Consider the following 21,955-nt stretch of genomic DNA (forward strand, 5'->3'; position numbering starts at 1 on the left):
GGCGCGATAAGACAGACGATGGTGATACATTTAACTCGGCATGAATCAATGTTTATTCACATCCGAAATATACCAAGTTCTGAACAGCGAGAATCGCAGCCTGCGTCAGAGCTCCGAAGAAGCCGTATGGCATCAGTTACAATTTGGACGCGCAATCGACTCTCTTGTCGGTAGAGCCGGCGCAGCAGTCGGCTCGCCCGCTCACTCGTTTGTATACATTCCGAAGATTGCGATTTCTAGATGGGTTCACTTGGTGCCTGCGCAAGCGCTGCAAACACTTTGTGTGTGCGTGTGTGTGTGTGTGTTTGTGTGCAAAACGTGAGACCATTGGAAACACCACACTAAATAGACAATAATATTTCAACAGCTGTCTGGTGAATGTCATGTATCGTTTCAAAGTATGTGCTGTAAAAATCAAAAAATATTGTTTTCTATTTCCCACCTACGATACGTGTACAAAACTGCAGGACTACTTCCAGCAGCGGCGAAAGAGGCGCACTTAGTTTCGGTAGCCTTCGCTTCATAGCCAAGAAAAGCTGTCCGCGAGTATAGCGAGGTACAGATGCCAAGCATCCCTAATATCTGGCCTGGCATTGACTGCCCAAGCACTCGTTACCCCGAACACAAAAATCAGCGTCGATCTAGGTTGAGAGACATGCGTCAAACCGCACGCACCTTTCCCGTGCCTGCTCAGCCACCACCCTACTTCTCTATCCGGTAAACCCAAACGCTCACACTGGACAACGATGCCGTGACGAACGAAATAGAGCGCAGCCGGGATCAGTCGTCCTGTGAGGTGTGGGGGTCCACCCAAACGTCCTCCGCAACCTATTGAACATGTTTCGCTCTCAATCACCGTATTTCCTCCATCCATTTGTTCTAGCTCCTTCATTTCCACATTCGTTGGTGAGCTGAACCATTCCACCGGAACACTTTCGCTGCGAGCTCTGGTGACACATCCTGCAGCACATCCTGCACATTCCGGGAATTTGCCTACCTCAAACATAGCCTAATGTGTTACTATGGTATAATGAGCCGTTCGTGTAATATAGTCAGTATATCTCTCTCCTCTCTCTCTCTCTCAAATAGGTGGCACCTATCAAGAAAAAAATTTGTTTCATTAAGTTATTTCTAAAGTGCAGTGATGAAACGCACAGTGACGGTATACATAGTCATGCAAGCAAAGTGGACGCAGCCCCACGTTTCGCTAAATGAGCTCCGCAGCTGAGCCAGGCAGCATTCTGCCGCACACTGCTGACATGAGCGTTGTGCTGACTAACACTATTTCACCCGCTGAACTTGTTACCACACCATGACGCACAGTCTCACGGCCACTGGATAAAAAATAGTGTGGTCTGCCTCGTCACGCAGGATGCAATGTGAGAGGACGTGAAAGCCGTAGTTGCATTCTCGGCCGCTTGGCTGCGCCGAATGGCGCTAGTTGTCTGGGATGGGACGCGTCGGGAGACGGCGTTGCATGCGCGTACCTGACGCATTTTCTATGCTGATCCCATGCTGGTGGCACCGTGGCGGATGATACCATTCTCGATGCACGCGGCAGGCCGCACCTTTTTTTTTTATGCAGCCACGTGACAGCGTTGTCTGAGCAGAACGGACTGTGCATTTGACCATAGAGAATTTGACGTTACGAGCGCTGACTGTATTGCTTGAGTCGTCTTTTCGCATCGAGGGGCCATGCCTGCAACGCTGGCGGCAGCGCTCCGAATCACGCCAGCTTTGTGAGAAGCCTAATATGTGCTAGAATACTGTTTCTGGTGCACAGCTGCAGCATCAGCGCAACGTTACAGCTTGCTATCGTATTCTGTGCTTCGGGCTAAACTTTCGGTCTTTTTACGACACTTACGGCGTCATAGAAATACGATAAAAACTGCGTTACCTCAGTGTCAAGCATAAGCGCAGCTGGTTACATAGACGCGAATTCAATTTCCTGTTTTGCCTGACACAAGAAAACATACGTCACTCATTCAACTAAGCTTTATTGTTTGAGAGAACATTCGATAATTATATTTAATAGGCTACATTATAAAAGGAGGCAAAATGCTGCATTCGACATCTTCGCTGCCTATATTAGTTTCCTTGGTAAAATAACAGAAAAGATCTGCACGAGCATTCTGAGATGTGTTTTTACTCAGCGAAGCGCCGAGTAAAAAGAAATGTGCTGCAATTTTTGATAGACGCCGATATATTCGCATAGTCTCGACTCGCGCACTAACAGAACTTCGTCTTTGGTCTGCATAGGACACATTATTGACTCTACCCTCATTTAATGAAACCTTATATGGTCAGGTTATCCTCCTATTCATTTGTCCTTTTTTTTCCACTAATCAGTATAAGCTTGTAAAGCGCATATGAAATGTAAGGATGTCATCGCAGTGACAGTTTCATTGAGAAGCCACCGTAGAGGAGTGGTTGACTTCTGTGGACGAGTCGAGAGTGGTGCCCGTTGAACCTTGGAGCTGGCTGTAAGTGTTCCAGTTCACCGACGCATTGTCGGGGCCTCCGTCACCCGTCGCCACGGCCTCCGCTTCGAGCTGCGATTCCTGCGTCTTGAAAATACATTATTATACTGTAAAAAAATGTGGCTCGATCGGCCTGATTCGGATACATTATTATCAGTTCCACATATTGGTAACTATTGGTTTCTGCTGCTCAAAGCGAGGTCTGGGAATGTTGAAACGCTCCTGTGGCATGCTCAGGGTGCACATGAATAAATAATCACTGGTGATCAATAACTCAAACTCTCTTAGACTAAGCGTTGCCTTGAGACTTCTGGTGTGGCACTAAGTGCCACACCAGAAGCGCGCTTGTTCTCCGCGCTATTTTCTACAAGTGATGCGGATAACATGTATGGATGTCTGAATAGGAACTTCCGAGACCGAATGGAATACATACCGTAGTGCTAGAAGCGACTTAAATTGAATAACTATCGAATACCTTTCAAATAATGCACAGCCTCTTTCACCATTTTTCTTCACATTCTAGTATGTCAGCAACATTAGCAATGTTCTTTTATCACACTGCAAGTTATGAAGTCTTGTTTATTAAAAGCTAAAACTCTAGCATGTACGAACACAGAAGCAGGTTATTCGCTTACTCAGGACCTATTGATGAGTTTTTGTGTATATATATCATATGGATGAGTGCGAGTGATAGCGGTTTAACCGAAAATGTGCAGCTCTTTGAGTGACATATAGCGTGGTTCTTGTGTTTATGTCTGCTATCGCCACTGGAGAGGAACTTAGAACACATTTGGCAATTTGAAGTATACGAAGAACATGCACACTTACAAATAGAGATTATTCGATTCAAAACCGAATCAAATACGGCCACAGTCAATTACGTCCTCCGTATAAGCGGTAAGTTGCCGTTTCAGTCCAGAACCCCGCATATAAGTGTACTTTCAAGCCAGAGCATCCGTTACAAAACGCGGCCAACCCACTGTTCACGACGATATGCGGCCAATGAGAATACGCAACCTTTATATGCAGCCCTGCAAATTTGGCGAACAAAAAGCGCGCCGAAGCGTTGAGAGTGTCACAAAGCAAAAGTTGTAAGGTGCGATGAGGGTGACGCTGTGAAGGTGGACGACAAGCGAACGCCAAGAGGAGGGAATGAATGCACTAAGAAAGAAGTCGTCGCCTCCGTGCGTGGCTTTGATGGCGGAGGAGGACTAAAGACTGCGCCGGCTGGGAAGGAACTAAAACATGGCGTGAGCCGACGGACCAGGCGATTGTTGTCGGCGGCAATTATCGCCATATCTTTGTACCGGAGACGTTTTGCAACTGCGTTCGTGTTGTGAACTCATGTGGCCGCGTCGATGAACGCTCTCGCTGACCTCAGTCATGTTGACTTCCACCGATGCTGCCGGAAATTTCAAGAACCCAGTGCAGCCTCTACAACTAGTGGAAGTGCGATGGCCTCGCAGGGGTGTTGAGCGGCGGCGGAGCGTCATGTGCGCTGGATCGTCGGGCTCCAGGAGTGCGTGCTGTACAACTGTGAAAGAGTGTCGAGTAGGCAGGTTGATTTTTTCTTCCCACACGCTAAGCTTACTAAACGCTTAATTTGTGCCATTCTATTATTGTAAGCCGGCAGATAACAATCTCTGTGTTTTAAACATCCGAACGTATACTACTAGTCGGACACGTGCGTTGATGTTTTGGCGTATGAACTAGCTATAACTGGAGGTGCAATTCTGTTTTGGTTTCCTCCAATTGCATTATTGCTGGAGATATTTTTCTTTTACCCGACATGGATGCTCAGTGGCTATGGTGTTGGGCTGCTGAACACGAAGTCGCGGGATCGAATCCCGGCTACGGCCGCAGCATTCCTATGGTGGCGAAAACACCTGTGTACACATATTTAGGTGCGCGTTAAAGAACCCCAGGCGGCCAAAATTTCTTGAGTGCTCCACTACGGCATGCCTCACAATCAGAAAGTGGTTTTGGCACGTAACACCCCATAATTTAATTTTATTTTGTCTTTCCTAGCCAGCTGGCCTTTCGCTGAAATTTTATGCGCGGATTTTCATGATGGCTTGTGTGTTTTATCGCGCCGCTAGTAATCACGCGTAGCGTTCTAACCATGAAATCTTCTGTTTTTTTTATCCCCTGCGTGAACTTTGCGAAATGAATGCATTGCATTTCGTAGTTTAAGTGTGCCGAAACACGGTTTTATATTAAACAATTTTCTTGAGTGTTACTCACTTTCCTCTGTGTAATGTGTGGATTTGCGTGTTTCTGGCTTTCCTGTTGAATGCGTCGAGTTCACTGGAATCCAAAGGCCAATTTAGCTCGAAGCTCGCCCGAAGCAAAAATAATCATTTAACTCCGACGATGCAGCCGAACCGAAATGTCGGTTTGCGTAAGAGGCAGAATTCGCCACAATATCTCTTCGATAGGAATCGTATACACTCGTTACTAACAAAAGGGCGACATTCTATGCCACTGCCAAAAGTTCAACGGCGCGTTATCACACGCCGATGTAGAAGTTTTTTTATTGCAGACTGAAAAATCTGGGGATTTGAGTACTTCTGACGTTTCATAATATCACAAAAGAGTGCTGCAGTGCCAAAAAAGATAAATAAAGAAGAACTCATTAATAAGTCGCACATCTTGCTTTTTCCTAGTGATTGCCATGCAGTGATGATTTCCGGCTATGAGGTGCCCACTAGCCCCACTATGGGGCTTAATAACACCTTTCGCATAGCTTTTGTTTCTAGAATAATCAAAGTTCTGCAATTTTATTTATTCTCCCTAACAGATTTTTTTTCTATACAGCACTAAAGCGGAGAGGTCAGCACTAATAACAACGCCGCCGCCATAGAAGGCAGAACCCCAGGCTCTCCAGTGCAACTATAAAGTGGACCAGAGCACCGGTAAACCAAAAACAGGCCTAGAATGGCTGTTCATAGCAGAGCGCAAAGACCATATGTTTATGATTAGGCATACAAAAAAATCTGATATTTTTCCAGCACAAAAGTGTGGTGGGGCGCGGAGAGAGGCAGGTGTTTGCAATATTTCTCGCATGCGGATGACATTGAAGCACTTGCATGCACTGTACTATGACTACAGGTACACAGGTACAGGTCTCACTAATTTCCGCCGGTGTCACAAGAGTGATTTATTTTAGGTGAGTGTAAATGAACGCAAGCGCAGCTGAATGGCAGTAAGTGTAAGGGACATTAATGAGTACCGAGCGCCAGCTGGCAATTCAGGCCAATTGGTTATTACCTGCGTGTTTGAAGAAATATGACTGTGAAAAAACCCATAACTCAAGCACATTGAGTAGATATTGAAGAGAACAAACATATGTGAAATGTGTTCGTGCAGAACATGGAGAACGCAACTGAGCGCATTTTGCTCGCTCGAGTTGCTTGTTCAGAGCATTACGTGTGTTCGTCTATTGTGATGGTTTGAACACTTCGTTTTTACTTCGTATACGCTCATTATATTCAGATTAAGCAGCGATGGACATGGGTGCTAATAAAGCCCATTAAATTTCAAATACAGAGCTGTAATTTGAAATGTCGGACACATTCGTATGTCATTCACAATCTGGCTGAAAAGTCTGTTGATTTCAGTACCTCTGTAATTTCATAATTTTGTCAGAGAGCAGCGCTGCATTGCTAAAAAAACTAAGAAAGAGTAAACAAAACATAAGTTAGAAATTTCGCTTGTGGCTCGTCATTGCCATGTAGTATGGATTTTCTGCTGTGAGGTACCCACTGGCCCCAAAATAGGCCTTAATAAGACAGTTATTGGGAGGTTTCGTTTCTCAAGTGATCAAATCGCTGCAATTTCTTTTTATTCTCACTTAAAATTTTTTTCTGTAGATGATTAAAGCAGCAAAGGTCGACATCAGTGTTGTAGAGTTACCACTTCGGAAATTGAATGACTCCGGAATCACTCCATATTTTCGCGACCCAGAAATGGAATAGGAATGGAATGGCGACAACGCTTGGATGAATGGGATTAGAATTGGGTTCCTTGCCGAAAATAGAGCGCTTTTTCGTCTACGCCCTGTATTTTGTAAAAATATGGCGAAGAACCAACCAGCCCACGTTCAAACATTAGTAAATCAGAGCCTCGAGTTTAACAATAAATGAGTATTTTTAAAATGGCGTGGCTTATTACAAAAACGGTACATTTATAAGCAACGCGCCTCTACAATTCTGTCCTTATAGACCAAGTTATTCCGAAGTTTCTTTCCATTCCTGGAGTAACCGTGCAACTATGCCTTTGGGATCCACGGCGGCGGCATTAAAGATCTGATTAAAGAATTAAAATAAATTAAAGACATACTAAAGAATGAAAAATGACTGATATTGGCAGTGAAGTGAATGACAACCTTATAATAGAGGTTAGTAGACGTTAATAATGACTACTAATACCTTGTAATGATTACTAATGACTCCGAAATGACCAGTATGTCTAACGATGGCTTGTAATAACCACAATTGATTAGAAATGACTAGAAATGTCTAGAAATGAGGGGTCATATATAAAATGACTATTAATGACTTGTAATGACTATGGAATGACTGATATGTCGACCGACGGCTTGTAATGGCCACAGGTGATGACAAATGACTAATATGCTTACTAGTGAGCAGTAATGACTAATACTGGCGGAAATTACTTGTAATGTCTAGTAATGAATATGAAATGACAAATATGTATATCGACAACTTGTAACGACTACAATTAATTAGAAACGACTAAAATTTAGTAATGACCAGTATTGATTAAATATGACTGAAATGACTTGTAATGAATACTAATGACTACGAAATGACCAACATGTTTAACGACAAATTGTAACGACCACATTTAATTACAAATTACCAGAAATGCTTACTAATGACCAGTATAATGACTAATAATGATTAAGATCACGTATAATGACTACTGATTACCATGATATGGCCAACATGTCTAACGACTGTTTCTAATGACCACAATTGATTACAAGTGACTAAAGTGCTTAGTAGTGAGCAGTAATGGCTAATAAAGACTGAAATGAATTGTAACGACTACCAATTCCTAATATGTCTGACGATAAATTGCAACGACTAGAACTGAATACAAATTACTAAGGATACTTACTTATGTGGCGAATGATAAAAGGATGAAGAGTAGGGTTTCGCCATTCACCTCATAAGAAATCTGAAGAGACCCTGTAATTCGTTTTTCGTGACTCTGACTTGATATTATTTTATTAAACTGAGTGTTTTTTACCGTCGCCTCCCGTTTGATGCTTCTGGTCCACGGTCGATCAGGTGTGGACCTTATCGCCGGTGAGTAGTGGAACCTTTTGTAAATGCACTCAAGGTGGGTTTGTTGTCGGCCCATGCTCTCCGTTTCGGAGAGAGCAAATAGTTATAACCACGCATTCTCGACAGAGCTCGGGGTGTTCGTTGAGCATTATCTGATGTTAAAGACGTGAAGACGATGACGGACAAAGAGTGAAACATGTACAGGGCACCTTTGTTTACTTCGGTGAATGTTAAATTTAAGAAATCGTTTCTGCTTTATTTTATCTTTATTTTATTTTATTGAACATACCTTACAGGCGCCTTGACAGGGCATTGAGTAAGGGGGGTAATAAAAAGTACAAAGTAACTTGTCAGTGTACAAACGTACCGCTCAAATTTGCAATTTAACACAAAGGAGAGGAATCGATGATAATGTGGTATGACGGCTAATATAAGGTTGGGCAGGAAAAACGATAACACGAAGAAAAAAAAAGAAAAACTATTGGCTGGCATTAAACATATGGCAAAACGGCACACAAGAACTATAAATTATACCAATTACAATGAAACAGTAACAAAGTATACCGATTACAATGACAACAGTAACAAGAAAAGAAACTACGACCAAAGATAGACTGACAAATATGTGGAATCTAGGCGCATGAACAGTTGGCAGGGTTTAAAAGGCGCACAATGGTAGGGCACGATACAAACGCAAAACTAGTGGCGTGCATAGTAAAAACATTTATCAATATAAGAAATGCAGTCGAGCACAAAATGGGATACTGAAAAAAAAAGAAACAAAGCACGTGCAGTGGTACAAAAAATGACGGATGTCTTTGGTCTTAAAGCTGTCAAAATAACAAATAAAAAAATAGATGGGCGGTATACAGAACATGGCACCGGAAGTAAAACGAAATTGGAAAAAGTAGTGGCAACTTTTATTGCGAAAATAAAGAGTGCAGGAGTTAACGGAAATTATCGTGGTCTGGTTCAGATGCGATGTTGTCTGGAAGACCATTCCACAAACGTATAGCGCGAGGAAGAGCAGATGAGTTCAAGGTGTGAGTTGACCCATATAATCGCGTGAAATTTAAGTGACTGTGCAACCGACGTGATGTGATGGAAGGAGCATCAAGGTGAAGTGGGAATGGTCTGTTGCTGTATGCGTATTTGTGAAAAAAGGCATAAAAGGGCAATGTCGCGACGAGCACTAAGGGGTTCAAGTGAAATATTGAGCTTAATTTTCGTTATGCTGTTATGCTTGTCATATTTGCGTGAAATTAAACGGGCGGCCCTATTCTGAACCGCTTCAAGCATGGTAATTAAATAATTTTGGTAGGGGGACCAGATAGATGCGGCGAATTCAAGCTGTGGGCGAACGAAGGTTTGATAAGCTAGATGACGAACGTGAGTGGGATAGTTATGTAAATTTCGACGTAAATATCATAAAGATTTTGAAGCTTTTGCGCATATGGTGTTAATATGGTGAGACCAGGAGAGGTTGGGTCTGAAATGAATACCAAGGTACTTATAAGATGATGCCTGCGACAGTTAGTAATTTACAGTTGCCACGGTAACCCGGCGGTTTCAGCGATTCGTCCCCGCCTGTCGCATCCCGACAGAAATGCAACAACGCTTGTATCATTATTTAGGTGCGCGTTAAATAATCCCGGGTGGTCACAATTAATCCGGAGCTGTCCATTACTGCGTCCCTCGTAATCTATAGCAGTCTCGGGATGCAAAGTCCCACAATATATATTATTTAACCACGCCTCAATTTCTTTCCTAACGTCCTTCTTTTAACCTCGACGGCATTGCAAGTATAGGACCGGTAGCTAGTCGCAGTGTCTCGTTGCCCGGTGAAGAGGTGAAAACAAGCTAGCGAGTGCAAAGCAGTGAAGCTTCCGATCGTGGCAGTACAGTTACGGTAGACTGACGGATGGAGATACTGACGCGCCTTGCTGCTTCGAAATAAACACTGAGTCGATAACTACAATGGGGCGGCATAAAAGGCACGGCTCGAGAGCACGTTTCTCGTACTCACAAAACCGATATCTGTCAGTCTTACTGACGGGGCATCCCTGTTGCAGCCAGTGGAAGTGAATACAAATATTTCACGCATCAAGAAACTTACAGACGTGCCGGCAAAATACGGCTCGCTTCTTCGGCGTCTCAGAATAGCGGAGCCATGTTGCCATTATACCGTCGAGGCTGCGCAAGTTCGAAGCAAGTGCAGTTACCTATATTTGCAGGTGCGCATGTTGGCGGGGGTAATATGTGACTGAACCTTCCGCACGAGGTTGAACATTCCTCAGACTAGGCCAAGTTCCCGGTTAAACAGCGACTGCAGCGAGCAATCCGCAGCATAGCGAATAAAGACAAAGCATTGAAGAACATCCGCCTGGCGAAGCAGTTTTCTTTTTGCGCAGCACCCATGCTCCCTAATCTTACACTTTTTAGCCTTTCCGCCGCTCAAGACAGCTGCTGAAAGTGGTAGTCGTATACTGCTACTTATTTAAATAAGTCTTTACCATCACCAACCACATAAGCATCGGCAACAGTTACACAAACTATATTTCAATACCACAAACGATCGCCGACGGTGAACAAGCGGCAAAAAATGACAACCTCGGTAGCACAAATGTATGTACAAATAGCTATGCGAATCCTCCGTGTCGGTGCAGCAGTGCGGTGAGGAGGTGAGGGTGTTGCCTTCTCATGCGATGTACCGGAGTTCGATTCCCAGTGTGTCCATGTTTGTGTGACTAGCATTACCAATTTCCTACACTGTGGTTATAAGCTTTGTATATTTGTATATGAGACCGCATTCAAAAGAACTTTGGGCAGCACCTCTCTATAAAGAAATATATTTTCTCATAAAAAGTGCCCATTGGGCCACATAATCTTGAGCCGCATAAATTTGGGCCCTATAGTAAACCGGACAAATTTGATCTGGCGTTATGCGTGCCGTTTTCAAACAGCCCTTCTCTGCAACGGATGGGGTCATTTAAATGCGGGCCGCATATGCAACAGTCGCGTAAAATAGGCCGCATACGCAGTAGGCTGCTTGGAGTGAGCCATTTATAAGGGTCAAAATTTTGTTCTACTTTCCGCGTTATATGCGTTCTTTTAAGCCGGTATTCACTAAGAGTGTATGAGCAAGTACGGGACTTATAGTCTCTAGTTCACGTTTCACTTATGTAATCTGAATATTATCAATGTCTAGTGCTTTCCTGTTGCTTATGTTCGTGAAAGTAGTGCCGATTTCTTGTTCATTGGTTGGCGCAAGGAAGGTACTGTGTGGGGACTGGTTTGTTTGTATAACCGCTACTGCACTGTAGACTGAGGGTTGCACTTGTGCACTTACGCTTATAAAGTGGCTGTTGAAGTGATCCGTGAGCACTTTGCCGGTTATTTCAGCATCTTTAACGGCAATCTTTTCTGGCGTCACGTTTTTCCTTTGCGTGGCCGAGCACATCGTTCATAAGTTTCCTCACTAAGACAGCTGGTTATTTGGACTATCCGCAAATATGGTCTAGCTGTATGCTGTCTTAGCTTACCCGCCGTGGTTGCTCATTGGCTATGGTGTTAGGCTGCTGAGCACGAGGTCGCGGGATCGAATCCCGGCCACAGCGGCCGTATTTCGGTGGGGGCGAAATGCGAAAACACCCGTGTACTAAGATTTAGGTGCACGTTAAAGAACCCCGGGTGGTCGAAATTTCCGGAGTCCTCCACTACGGCGTGCTTCATAATCATAAAGTGGTTTTGGCACGTAAAACCTCATAATCTGTCTGTCTTAGCTTGCCTAAGTTCACTATTCAATTTATTCCTATTTTTTTAAACACGGCGAGATCTGCTGGTGCGCGGTAATTCAGGAACACATGATCTAGTTTATTCTTTAGCCGTATCATTCGGCTGAGATGGAGTAGCCCACGGCTTTCTAATCCATTTAGATTGCTTTATCTCTTTGAAGGGGAAGTGGGTGGCGTCAATTTGTACAAAGGTTGGAATAATTTTTTTCGCCATGTTTCAGTCTGGCATATCGAGAAGAAAAAGCCAGTCATGTTCATTAACATCACGCTTGAAATCCTGCAGTCTCTCGTGCGATATACATTGTAGGACGTGTTGCTCTTGTGAAAACTTTGTAGTTTCAATTTTAGAATAATACGGCATAAAATGTGGACAATGGTCACAATGTCTTAGGTAATGGTTCCTTTATGGAATACACTGATTTGAATATTTGTAATTGAAAGGTTGAGACAAAAAGAAAATAGCGTGATGCGCGATGGTGTGTTAATCGTGTTCATGAACCCAGTAGAGCAAATTTTAATCAACACCTCTTCCGAAATCTTACTGTTTCCCAACGTATCTATGTTAACATCTCCCCCGCAAAAGAACGTGAAACAATTAAATGAAGCGTAGTTCAAGAAATGCTCAAGGTAGTCTTTAAACCAAATAGTATTTCCCTAACGTGGCCGGTATATGCCACAGAGATTATGTCTTAATTATGTTCTAGCGTCAAGATTTAACATTCACTAGCAGCTGCACAGAATTCAGAGACCAGCTAAAGTTTGCGGCTTCTATTGACATAGGTGGCAACACCACCACCATGCCTTTTTGGCCTATCCAAATGGTAGGCATTGAAGCCGTCAAAATGCAGCCGATCGATGTTATTTTAGTAACAAGTCTGTCAGCATAATAACTTGAAATTTGAAATCACATTCTTCAATAAAGTAGTATATTGTACCATGCTTGCTGGCTGCAGAGCGGGTGTTGAGGTGCAACACTGATGCAAGGGTTTCGTTCCGAAGACTAATGTCCAGTTGCAGGACGAAATAGGAGTACTCCATTCTAAACATTGTTGAGACAGTGAAACGTTCAAGCACTAGCAATTATCTTGGAAAGGTCACGTTCGTCGCATATGCGTATGCCGTCAGAATTATCATTCTGCTTCGCATAGACTTTTCCATTGGTCGTCAAGAAAGATTACATCTCATTTCATGTTTTCTTCGGACTGCCATTCCAATAATTTTTTCAGTGCCGAAAAAGGTGCTCATTCACATAGATTGGCGCTATATTGTCAAGTCCCGTGTCCTTGTTTATGAGCTTCATTTTTATTTCTTAGGTTATTGTCGTGCTTTTCTTTCAATTTGAATTGGACGACAATGTCAGGCTGCTCAAAATTGCGCGTAGGTACATGGTGACAGTTCTCGATGACTATTTCGGTTAAAGGCTCATTAGATACACCCTCAATCATCCAAATGATATGAGACACACTTTCATTTTCTCTCTTCACAACGCCCCGAATCTCGAAATTCGCACTCCGCGAGTACTGCTCTGCAAGTACCCGTCGCCGTTCCAGTACCGAACTTCTGTTTTCTAGAGCTGAATATTTTGCACGGAGCAGTTCGTTTTCGTTTTCTTTCTGCGCATTTACTGAGGCTTCTTTATCTAATTTGTTACAGTTACTCGAATGTTTGGTGTGCATATTCGATGCTCGAAATCATATTGCGTTGCTAGGCTCTTCACTACCGAATTTAGTTTCGAAGCTCACGTTCTTCACGTTCTCTTGCTTCTTTCCACGCACTGAGTTCTTGTTTGACCACAGCCCGCACTTTCTCCTGGAGGTTCACCAAGTGTTTTGTCGAGCTTCAAACAAGAGGTCGCGCGTACACTTTGACAGAATGCTATACAAGACGATTTGGCTGTAGCGACGACAGTACACAACTATTTGAAAGTAAGGCTCCTCTCTAGATTACTTGCTTCTTTCATGGGTGGAGCTACCACAATAAATAGAAGGCGCTGCTGACGTTTTCCCGTAAGTATTTTCCTTGTAAGTAACCAAAATAGTATTAAGAAACGTAATATATGTAGTTACAACTGCAATTTTGTTAAAAATCCTTCGTTGTAACGATGGTTATAGCACATATATATAATGGCAATTTCACTGCGCGAAGTTTAATCACATATTATTACAGCAGTCCTTTTGCAATAGCGTCAATTTCGATCAAGCAACATGGCAACAGTTTGTGAATACATTGCGAAAGTTTCGCAATCTTTAGACAGTGTTACCACGTACAAGCGAGCCAAATAATTCCTCTGAATGCAGCAGGGAGTCCTCACTCGCATATAAGGTCGTTTGCTCATTCGCGTACGGCTTTGGAGTCCTGCCTATGATGTCGCACACCATCGAAAACGTACACAGGTACCAGCCATTGGGCTATTGATGATAACCATTTGTTACTCCCAAGAAAAAGCTTACTCACGCCCTGCAAAACCCTACTTCTTTTTTTAGCAGGCATGGCGTCCCGTCCATGTTGTAACCATTCCTATTTGTTCTGTGGCGTCTTTTTTGGACGCCTACCTTCAAAGGTTTCAACGAATGCAGCGCTAAAATAACAATAGGAAGTGACTAATTAACAGGAGATTGATATATCGCTGCCACACACTACGGTGGGTTTGCGTCTATGGTGCCGCGCTGTTAAGCACGCGGTCGCGGCAGCTGCGTTTAGATGGAAGTGAAATGCAAAAAAGCCCGCATTCTGTGCATTGGGACCACGTAAAGATCCCCTGGTGTCAAAATTATCCGCAGCGCTCCGCTACGGTGTGCCTCATAAGTAATTCAGGGTTTTGGAAGGTAAAATCTCAGAATTCAGTTTAAAATATCGATGCCGCCTTTGCAGGCGGCCACGTAAAGCGAGCGCTTTCTAAACGGCCGCTCTCATTGCGTCCCTTTCAGCAAATGTTTCAGAATTTATTTCATTGAGAGTGATCGCGTTTATTCCAATGTCCTCAGGTATGAAGAAAACAGTTTGCTGGGCCCCTGTTCGGCTCTATAGCACAATATCGCAGCTTAATTAGCACAGCTTATGTCGCCATACGATTTAAAAAGCTTCCTTCTCAGGGAGACATGGCTTGTTTTTAGGTTAAACCTTGACGGAAGACACTGTCGACATTCTGAAACTTTACAAAAAAAGACAGGAATTCTCACCACTTGTTAGAAATCTGTCATTAGCAGATACGTGATTCAGAAATATCGCTCAACGGCGTTTATATACCCCGTAGTGAGAGCGCGTGCACTCTGGTCTCACCTGCTGTCTCGTCGCCGTCAGAGTCTTAGGAACCGTGAACTCCGTCAAGGGCTCGCGGGGCCCTGAGGGCACCTTTGTCTTCTGCAACAATCGGGACAGCACTTGGTGCTCAATGTCGCAGTGCAGTGCGTTTACTGCTTACATGAGCGCAACGATTAAGGCTTCTGGACGGTTTACTGTTGGGCTGGCTGGCAGGTAATGTTAATAACAGGAAAAAAACAATTCTTGAAAAACTGGACAAGCGAGAGTGAAAGACACCAGTGCAATTATTAAAGGAGCAGCGTGGCGTCCCTGGCATTCCCATTTCTGTTTACCTATTCAAGGTTAGGCATTCCTATGTGAACGTCGCTTCTCGCGCACCCGCTTGTCCAGTTTCCCTCCACCTGCTTGTTGTGCTTGTCTCTCGTCTGTACTGCGCTGCATTTTCTGCGTAAATGTTTTGCCGTGCGCAAAACAAATATTCTGTCACCAGTGATCGTTGTCTCCGCCTATCTTTCGTGTCCTGTTTGTTGCACGTATTCTTGTTCTAAACAATGCTTGTATGTAAAAATAAGTAAATGTGAATACGAGTATGCCGACCATATCTATCGCATGATTTTTCGTAAGATATAAATTATTACCTCCTTTGCTCTGTACAGTTCCTGCTAAAGTTCCAATATGGTCACAGTTTTGATAGCATATAGGTACAATAGAAAGTAAAAAATAAAATAAATGTCGCCGTTATAGCTTCCGAACACTGTTGAAATACAGGGAAGTGTTGCCACCTTCAGAACTCCTGTACCTATACACGTGTTTCATAATAGTTTGTCTGCTGGTGCACAAACCCAGAATCCTCCCCACTTCAACGTAAAAGAAATGTTGAAAAGGTTGTAGACTTCAGAAATAACAATTCTGCTGTTGCTAGCACTGCGCAGAAGTGGCGTTATCTTAAAACGAGAACTTGAATACACCGCACTTATAAGATAAATCGTTGCCAGAACGCTATTGACAAGTCGGGAAAATGGCTGCATAAGTGGCACGTTTGTCTGCAATCCAGTCCAATACAAATGTGGCATTTCAGTTCGAACATTTTTTTCTCCATAAAAATATCTGTTGTTTGGCACAACAGCACCCCTTGCGCACTACGTGCATTTGTGGTGATAAACCAACTAATAAGCAATGTTAAAAATACTTAAAACCACTGGTCACCGTTATGTGATGCGACACTGGCTGACTACGCACCAACGAATATCGAGTTGTGCTTCTTATTTTTCTGTCCATAAAGAGGTATACCCATTCAATTCTTTAAATTTACGCACCAATGTCTTATTTGTCCCCGCTAAAAGATGAAGCAGAATGCACATGAAATTAGTTCGCTTTTATTTTAGTATTCTTTTTTTCCAGAAATACACTAACAGCGGATAAATTCACCCGCCGCGGTGGCCTGGTGGTATTATTGCTTACATTTGCGTATTACATGCAGAAGCGCAGTTTTTTTTTAATAAATCTGTGCTTCGGCTTTGGCTGCGTAGCTTTGGCTGCACTGCCACTGGACGTTGCCGGCAGGTAGAGGGTGCAACGCTGTGGAAGCTATGCGAGAAGTTCGGTCACGAAAAATGTATCACTCTGCGCATTCCAACAACGCTTCGCTTCGCATTTCGTCTATAGTTCGCGGGTCGCGTCAGAGCCATTTGGTCGCGGGAGCATGCACGTGACGTTGGCGGGACGGCCTGCAAATCAAGAAACCTCGCAAAGCAAAAAAAAAACTGATATAAAGCAACGTATAAGACCCGTATAAATACACAATTTCTTGCTCTTTATGGGGCGCTTTCTTTAACTTAATACTGAACCTAAATACAGAACAATTTCAACTCTCTGCTGGCAAGAACACAGCGGTAAATACTGATGCGAACGCAGCAACTACGGAAAGTCACTCTAGCCTCTACAGCGTTGGGCACAATGTATGGAACTGAATATAGGTGCGCGTTAAAGAACCCCAGGTGGTGAAAATTACTTCGGAGTCCCCCGGCAGGGCTTACCTCATCATTACATCGTTGCTTTGGGACGTAAAACCTAGGAATATAATTCATTAGTGGGTAAGAATCCTTTCGCAAGCACACCAGTCCTGTGACGAGTGAAGTGTAATGTCTTATGTTTTCCCAAAAATGCCTAACTTGCTCAATCAAGATACCTAATTGTTATAGAACTGTGAAGCTAGATGATTGGTAGCTTTGTAAGCAATATGGAACGATTCAAACAGAAAAAAAAAACAGAGAACACCCATACAGATGCAAAGGGCTCCTTAGTAAATGCATAGGGAAGCCTAAAGTAGGGATGGACCTACTGAAGTGTGGGTGTTGGCCAACTTGTTGCTTGGGGGTGGGCCAATTTAAATTTCGGCATGTGCTTACGCATACTTAGGCAAGTGCAGTGGAGTTTCTTCATTTATTCCTTATTTTCGTGCTATTCCGTTTACACTGAAGCTGATACATATGCCCTAGGGCTGGATACCCACCGAGTTCGTTCCAAAGGCGAAGCCCACGGCGACTCCTATCAGCAGTGCGGCCACGATGGAGAATATGATGACGATTTTTCCCTCGAAGCGCTGCGTCCAGCCGGCGAAGTGGACTTCGGAGTCTCCGCGCTCTTCGCCGGCGTGGGCCGGGCTGTCCAGCCTGAGCACGTACACGGGGCTGCGGGGGAGGGTGTTGTTAGTGGGGCTTTTGTCGTGTCAAGTTGCGTTTGTGCCTTGTTTTTATTACGATAACGAATGTTTGGACATCGCAGGCGCATTTGTGCCGTCGCTGTCGCCGTGGTGCTCCGTATAAAGTCCAAATGCATCGTAGCCGCACACGGGTTTGCTGTGTGTGAGAGTGAAAGCGTGCGTGGGTGAGCCGACGATGGCGGCTCAATCTCGCTCGCACGAGGGAGGAGAGTGGGGAGGAAGCGCGCCGTCTCTTTGCCGGCCAGCCGCGACTGCGTTTGACACCGGCAGCTATAACGGCTAACGATAGATACAACAATCGTTATTTCTATGCAGTTTAAAGCTATAATTGTAAGTATCACGTTATTGATAGTAATTGTTACAGCGGGCAATGACTGTAAAACCAATAAAATATTAGTTACTTGCTCAACTATTCATTTCATTTAATATTGATTACATCATTTTATGAGTGCTCCTCTCCTTAGTCTTCTTTTTTTCTACCTAATTGTGATTAAATAACTGAAACTGCTCCACTTATCTACACTCTTTCTCGGGAGGGAATTAAATCAGCGCTGGTAGAGTTTGTATTGTGCTTGTTCAGTTTCTGTCCATCTGAATTAGCAGCATTCACTTTTCAATATGTTTCACTTAAAGCATGTAGCTTAAACCTTATAAGCGGTTATACGGATTTTGCGGCCTCTCGAGTGTTCCCGAATCTCGTTACGGCCATGAGGAGGCGACATTTCTAGGGAAGGTTTAAGCTATCATATAGGAGCACAGATACAATCACAATTAATCGAAAATGACATAGACGTGAATGCTTTAATCTAGAGCGCAACAGCGCATTTTAGAGCAATGCGGTATTGCGATATACTAAATGTATTTAACCATTACAGCAGCGTTCATTTTCTCAATTTCAAGTCTGTCTCAACACGTAGGCATCAGTGACTGTCACTGATATTTCGGTTATTAGAGAATATTTTTCGTTTTGGAATGTTCTGTCTACCAAAGCACGCATTTCTAGGAATAGCCCAATTATCTAAGGTTATTCGCCACTTATTGCATAACAGATGCATATTTTTGCATGTGGTTTGTCCTATAGACCTATGCATCACGGAACCGAGCTTTAAGGCTATATTTATGCAGGTCCATAGATCGTATTGCCTTTCGCCACGCGTTGCGTTACTCAGAACTCTGGCGCTAGGCACTAACCGGATTGGCATTTCCTTAGGTTAACGTCTACCGGCAGAAGGTGTTAGAATCGAACATGCCAACAAGGAATAGGGTTATGCGCTTAAATAGTAAGATATGTCAGGTAACTGGACAGGTCAATACCCTACTATAAGAAGCATAAACAATCTTTTTGATGCGTTCGTTGGGCAAAGAATTCGTATCTCCACTGAAAAAAAAATGAGGCATGCAAAATATCTACTTACGCAAAACGAAACTACGCTAAGCAGGAAATATTTTGTCTGTACCTTTTTATATCCCTTACCCAGCCTTCACATAAACTCTTCCGTCAAGCAGAAATATGCCTGAGGGCACTCGGCTCAGCCACGTGACTCCAAAGAGAGCTATTTGCGACAAAGAAATCAATTGGACTTAAAATAAGACACTTGAAAGCATATACTTAAGGCAGGAATATTTAGCTCGTTTCTTACTTTGTTGCGTAACTGCGTAGCGAACAGAATAGACAACCCTCACATCTGCTGGTGTAGATACAGATGGCTAAGCGTATACGTGGAATCAATGCGTGTGCTTTGCTGCGTTAAGCTACGTCGGACGATTACGTATTTTCCGTAAAACTGAAGTGCGCACGTGACCTACGGAAAACCAACGTCTGCCGGTAAATCAATCAACTCCCCTCAGAGTTGTGTTTTTGAAAAGCAAACCAAGTGATTTTATCGCACTGACAGTGGGCGCCTCGAGTTTGAAATCCAATGCTCAGTTCGTAATTAGCTAAATATTTTGCGTGAGTATCGGTGAGTGAGTTTCGCGTCTTCCATATAAAAAATACATTTTTGCGGGTTCCTTATATTTGGCTTCGAATGCATATTTCAATACTATTGTCGAAGTGCTACCGCGCTGTAAACATGTTTACGCCCTTAAAGGTGTTTTCGCACTGGCAACACCCTTTAAGGCCTTACAACATTTATAGAGACCGACAACGCAGCTCTAACTAGACTCGCGACGACAAAATACGTAGTTGAAAACTATGTAATAATTTTTACTGCCTTGGGCGCACAGAAATATCCGACATGGGAATTTCACATATGGACCTCCGCTGTCGGATATTTCTGTGCGCCCAAGGTTCTCAGAATGATTACATAGGTTTCCACTAGGTCTTTTGTCATCGCACGTCTAGTTAGAGCTCCGTTATCGTTTCCTAAATTTTGAAAGGCACTAACGGTACGGGTGTTACAAGTGCGAAAAGAAAACAGCCTTAAGGGTGTAACCATTTTTACGGTGCAGTGCTTGATATTTACCGTCACGACTGCTGTCTTTCGCGAAATGACACTTTCTCCACGATAACCATTTACGTCATCATTATTTTTTATCCATCGAACCTATGCGGCCAGTGTATACTGTCATAGCTGCTATTGAAACCATTATTACAATAAAAATATTCTGCATCTTTACCCGGATATGATGCCACGTTCTTGGCGAAAGTTCTGAAGTATGTCGCGCTTTGAGAAAATACAAAATACCGTTTCGAATTGCACGCGAGCATCATCAGGTGATAGGACATTAATAAGGGTGCGAGGTTAAGTTACTTGGTTGAGCAGCTATAGTAAAACCACTCATTCATTTCTTTTTCGTTTTTCCTATTTTCTTGTTTACTTTTTTCATTTGTAGCCTGCATACGCATTTTTGGTTTGTTCTGTTGCGAATGCCTTAACTACTGTTTTAATTCTACGACTAGTTATTGATTTTATATTATTTACAGTTTGCACAACATTTACTTTGCATAATCTTCCACCTAGTGACTGCTCCATTGCTGTTTTATGCTGTAGATTTTCACAAATGTGTATATTTTATGGCAGGAGGTACCCTTTCAGCTACGCGCTCTGGGACCTCCTCCTCTATACTTATGTAAGCATGTATCCACTTATGAACGAAATAAACTCAAACTGTGACTAAAACTGAATCATTAAAATGTTAAATAAAATAGCACTAGGTGCAGAACCACTAAATGACGGAAACAATACAGGTGCTAATGCTTCCTTTCACTTTTTTCAAGAAGGGATTTTTTGTAATCTAGTACTTCAGTTAAACGTTCGTAAGCGCACTGAAGACTACCCCATTAAGATAGCGTCAACCTATTTCGAGGCCTTTTGCATCCGCAGTTTGCATTCGAAAGATACAGGTTATGTTGCAAAAGTGCAATGAAGCATTTTTATACAATGATGCAGACTGTTCTTTTCTTTAGCTCGGTATAAGTATTCAAGTTGTACGTGTGCTTGTATTCTTTTTTGCATTGCCTTCTCTATGTTTTATATACTCTATTTATACCGCATAATCACATCCGTATTGTTTCTCACGGCTTGTGCGAAAACTGTTGTGCAAAGCGGGAGGACCCCATCAGGCGCTATTGCCTTCTGTCCTGTCTTCCTAAGTGCATTCATGCACACTTGTATAAAGTCAAAGTTAATTCAATTGTCTCTTAATGATGAAAAGAACGGTTTGCTTCTCATAGACAACACCACTAAGCAAGGTAACGCGTCGAATAATAGCGCCGATCATCGTGTCATGGGCTCCGTGCAGTAGGCTTCTCAAAGAGTAAATGTATCTAAAAAGTGAAGCGTAGCGGAGTCGCAGGCAGTGATTGGCAAAGGGAGAAAATGCTTCAGGCAACGCCTACCTCTGACTCCTAGGGACCTTCCGCTCGTGGCGAATCCATAAACGAGCAAAGCTCATTGCCATGCTGATTCGATGCACTGCGGCCACACGACGTCTTCTTCTGTGTCTTCCTCAGCCCACTGCGCTGGCACGTGCGCACCGAGAAGGTATCGACTGCACCGAACTGTAAAAGGAAGGTGTGGGTTCTCGCGAAACGTCCACGTTATATTTACCTACAGGAAACATAATACATACACCCCCAAATGGCTAGGGCCAAAGAATTATTCTTACAGATCCACCAGATACTTTTAGCAGCTTGCTCTTAAACAAAAAAGAAGTTACCGGTAAACATTATAATCAGAAAGCTTCTATAATTCCACGAGTAATAAACTGAAAAGTAGCCTCAACTGCGTTGTTTTTTTTTTTCAGGAGGTTCTCATTTGTTTTGAGGGGAATTAGCCAAATTTTCCAGTATAAGTTATACCGCAGTCTTGGGCCTGCAAGTAAACTTGAGCGAGAGGCATTGCCAGCGAGGTCTTTCATGCAATACAATAATACCAACCG

At 43.3% G+C, this 21,955-nt stretch overlaps 1 protein-coding gene across 3 annotated transcripts; it reads right to left on the reverse strand.

Moving 5' to 3' along the window:
* Window positions 1-1,979: 1,979 nt before the first annotated feature.
* Window positions 1,980-21,541, reverse strand: LOC135908256 (uncharacterized). 3 transcript variants are annotated; one of them, XR_010566261.1, is made up of 4 exons: window positions 19,047-19,123; window positions 17,363-17,540; window positions 14,869-14,949; window positions 1,980-2,567 (listed from the first exon to the last, which is right to left on the reverse strand). XR_010566261.1 is itself a non-coding variant. In XM_065440026.1 (4 exons), the coding sequence occupies exons 1-4, from the start codon at window positions 21,473-21,475 to the stop codon at window positions 2,403-2,405; spliced, it is 480 nt and encodes a 159-aa protein (XP_065296098.1). In that variant the 5' UTR covers window positions 21,476-21,541; the 3' UTR covers window positions 1,980-2,402. The 3 variants fall into 3 exon arrangements, 2 of the variants coding, with proteins under 2 accessions (XP_065296098.1, XP_065296097.1); XM_065440026.1 differs by lacking the exon at window positions 19,047-19,123 and adding an exon at window positions 21,414-21,541 and having other exon boundaries at window positions 1,980-2,561; XM_065440025.1 differs by lacking the exon at window positions 19,047-19,123 and adding an exon at window positions 21,414-21,541.
* Between the last annotated feature and the right edge of the window lie 414 nt (window positions 21,542-21,955).

Source organism: Dermacentor albipictus, chromosome 2 (assembly GCF_038994185.2).
Source record: "Dermacentor albipictus isolate Rhodes 1998 colony chromosome 2, USDA_Dalb.pri_finalv2, whole genome shotgun sequence".
NCBI classification, from domain to species: Eukaryota; Metazoa; Arthropoda; class Arachnida; order Ixodida; family Ixodidae; genus Dermacentor; species Dermacentor albipictus.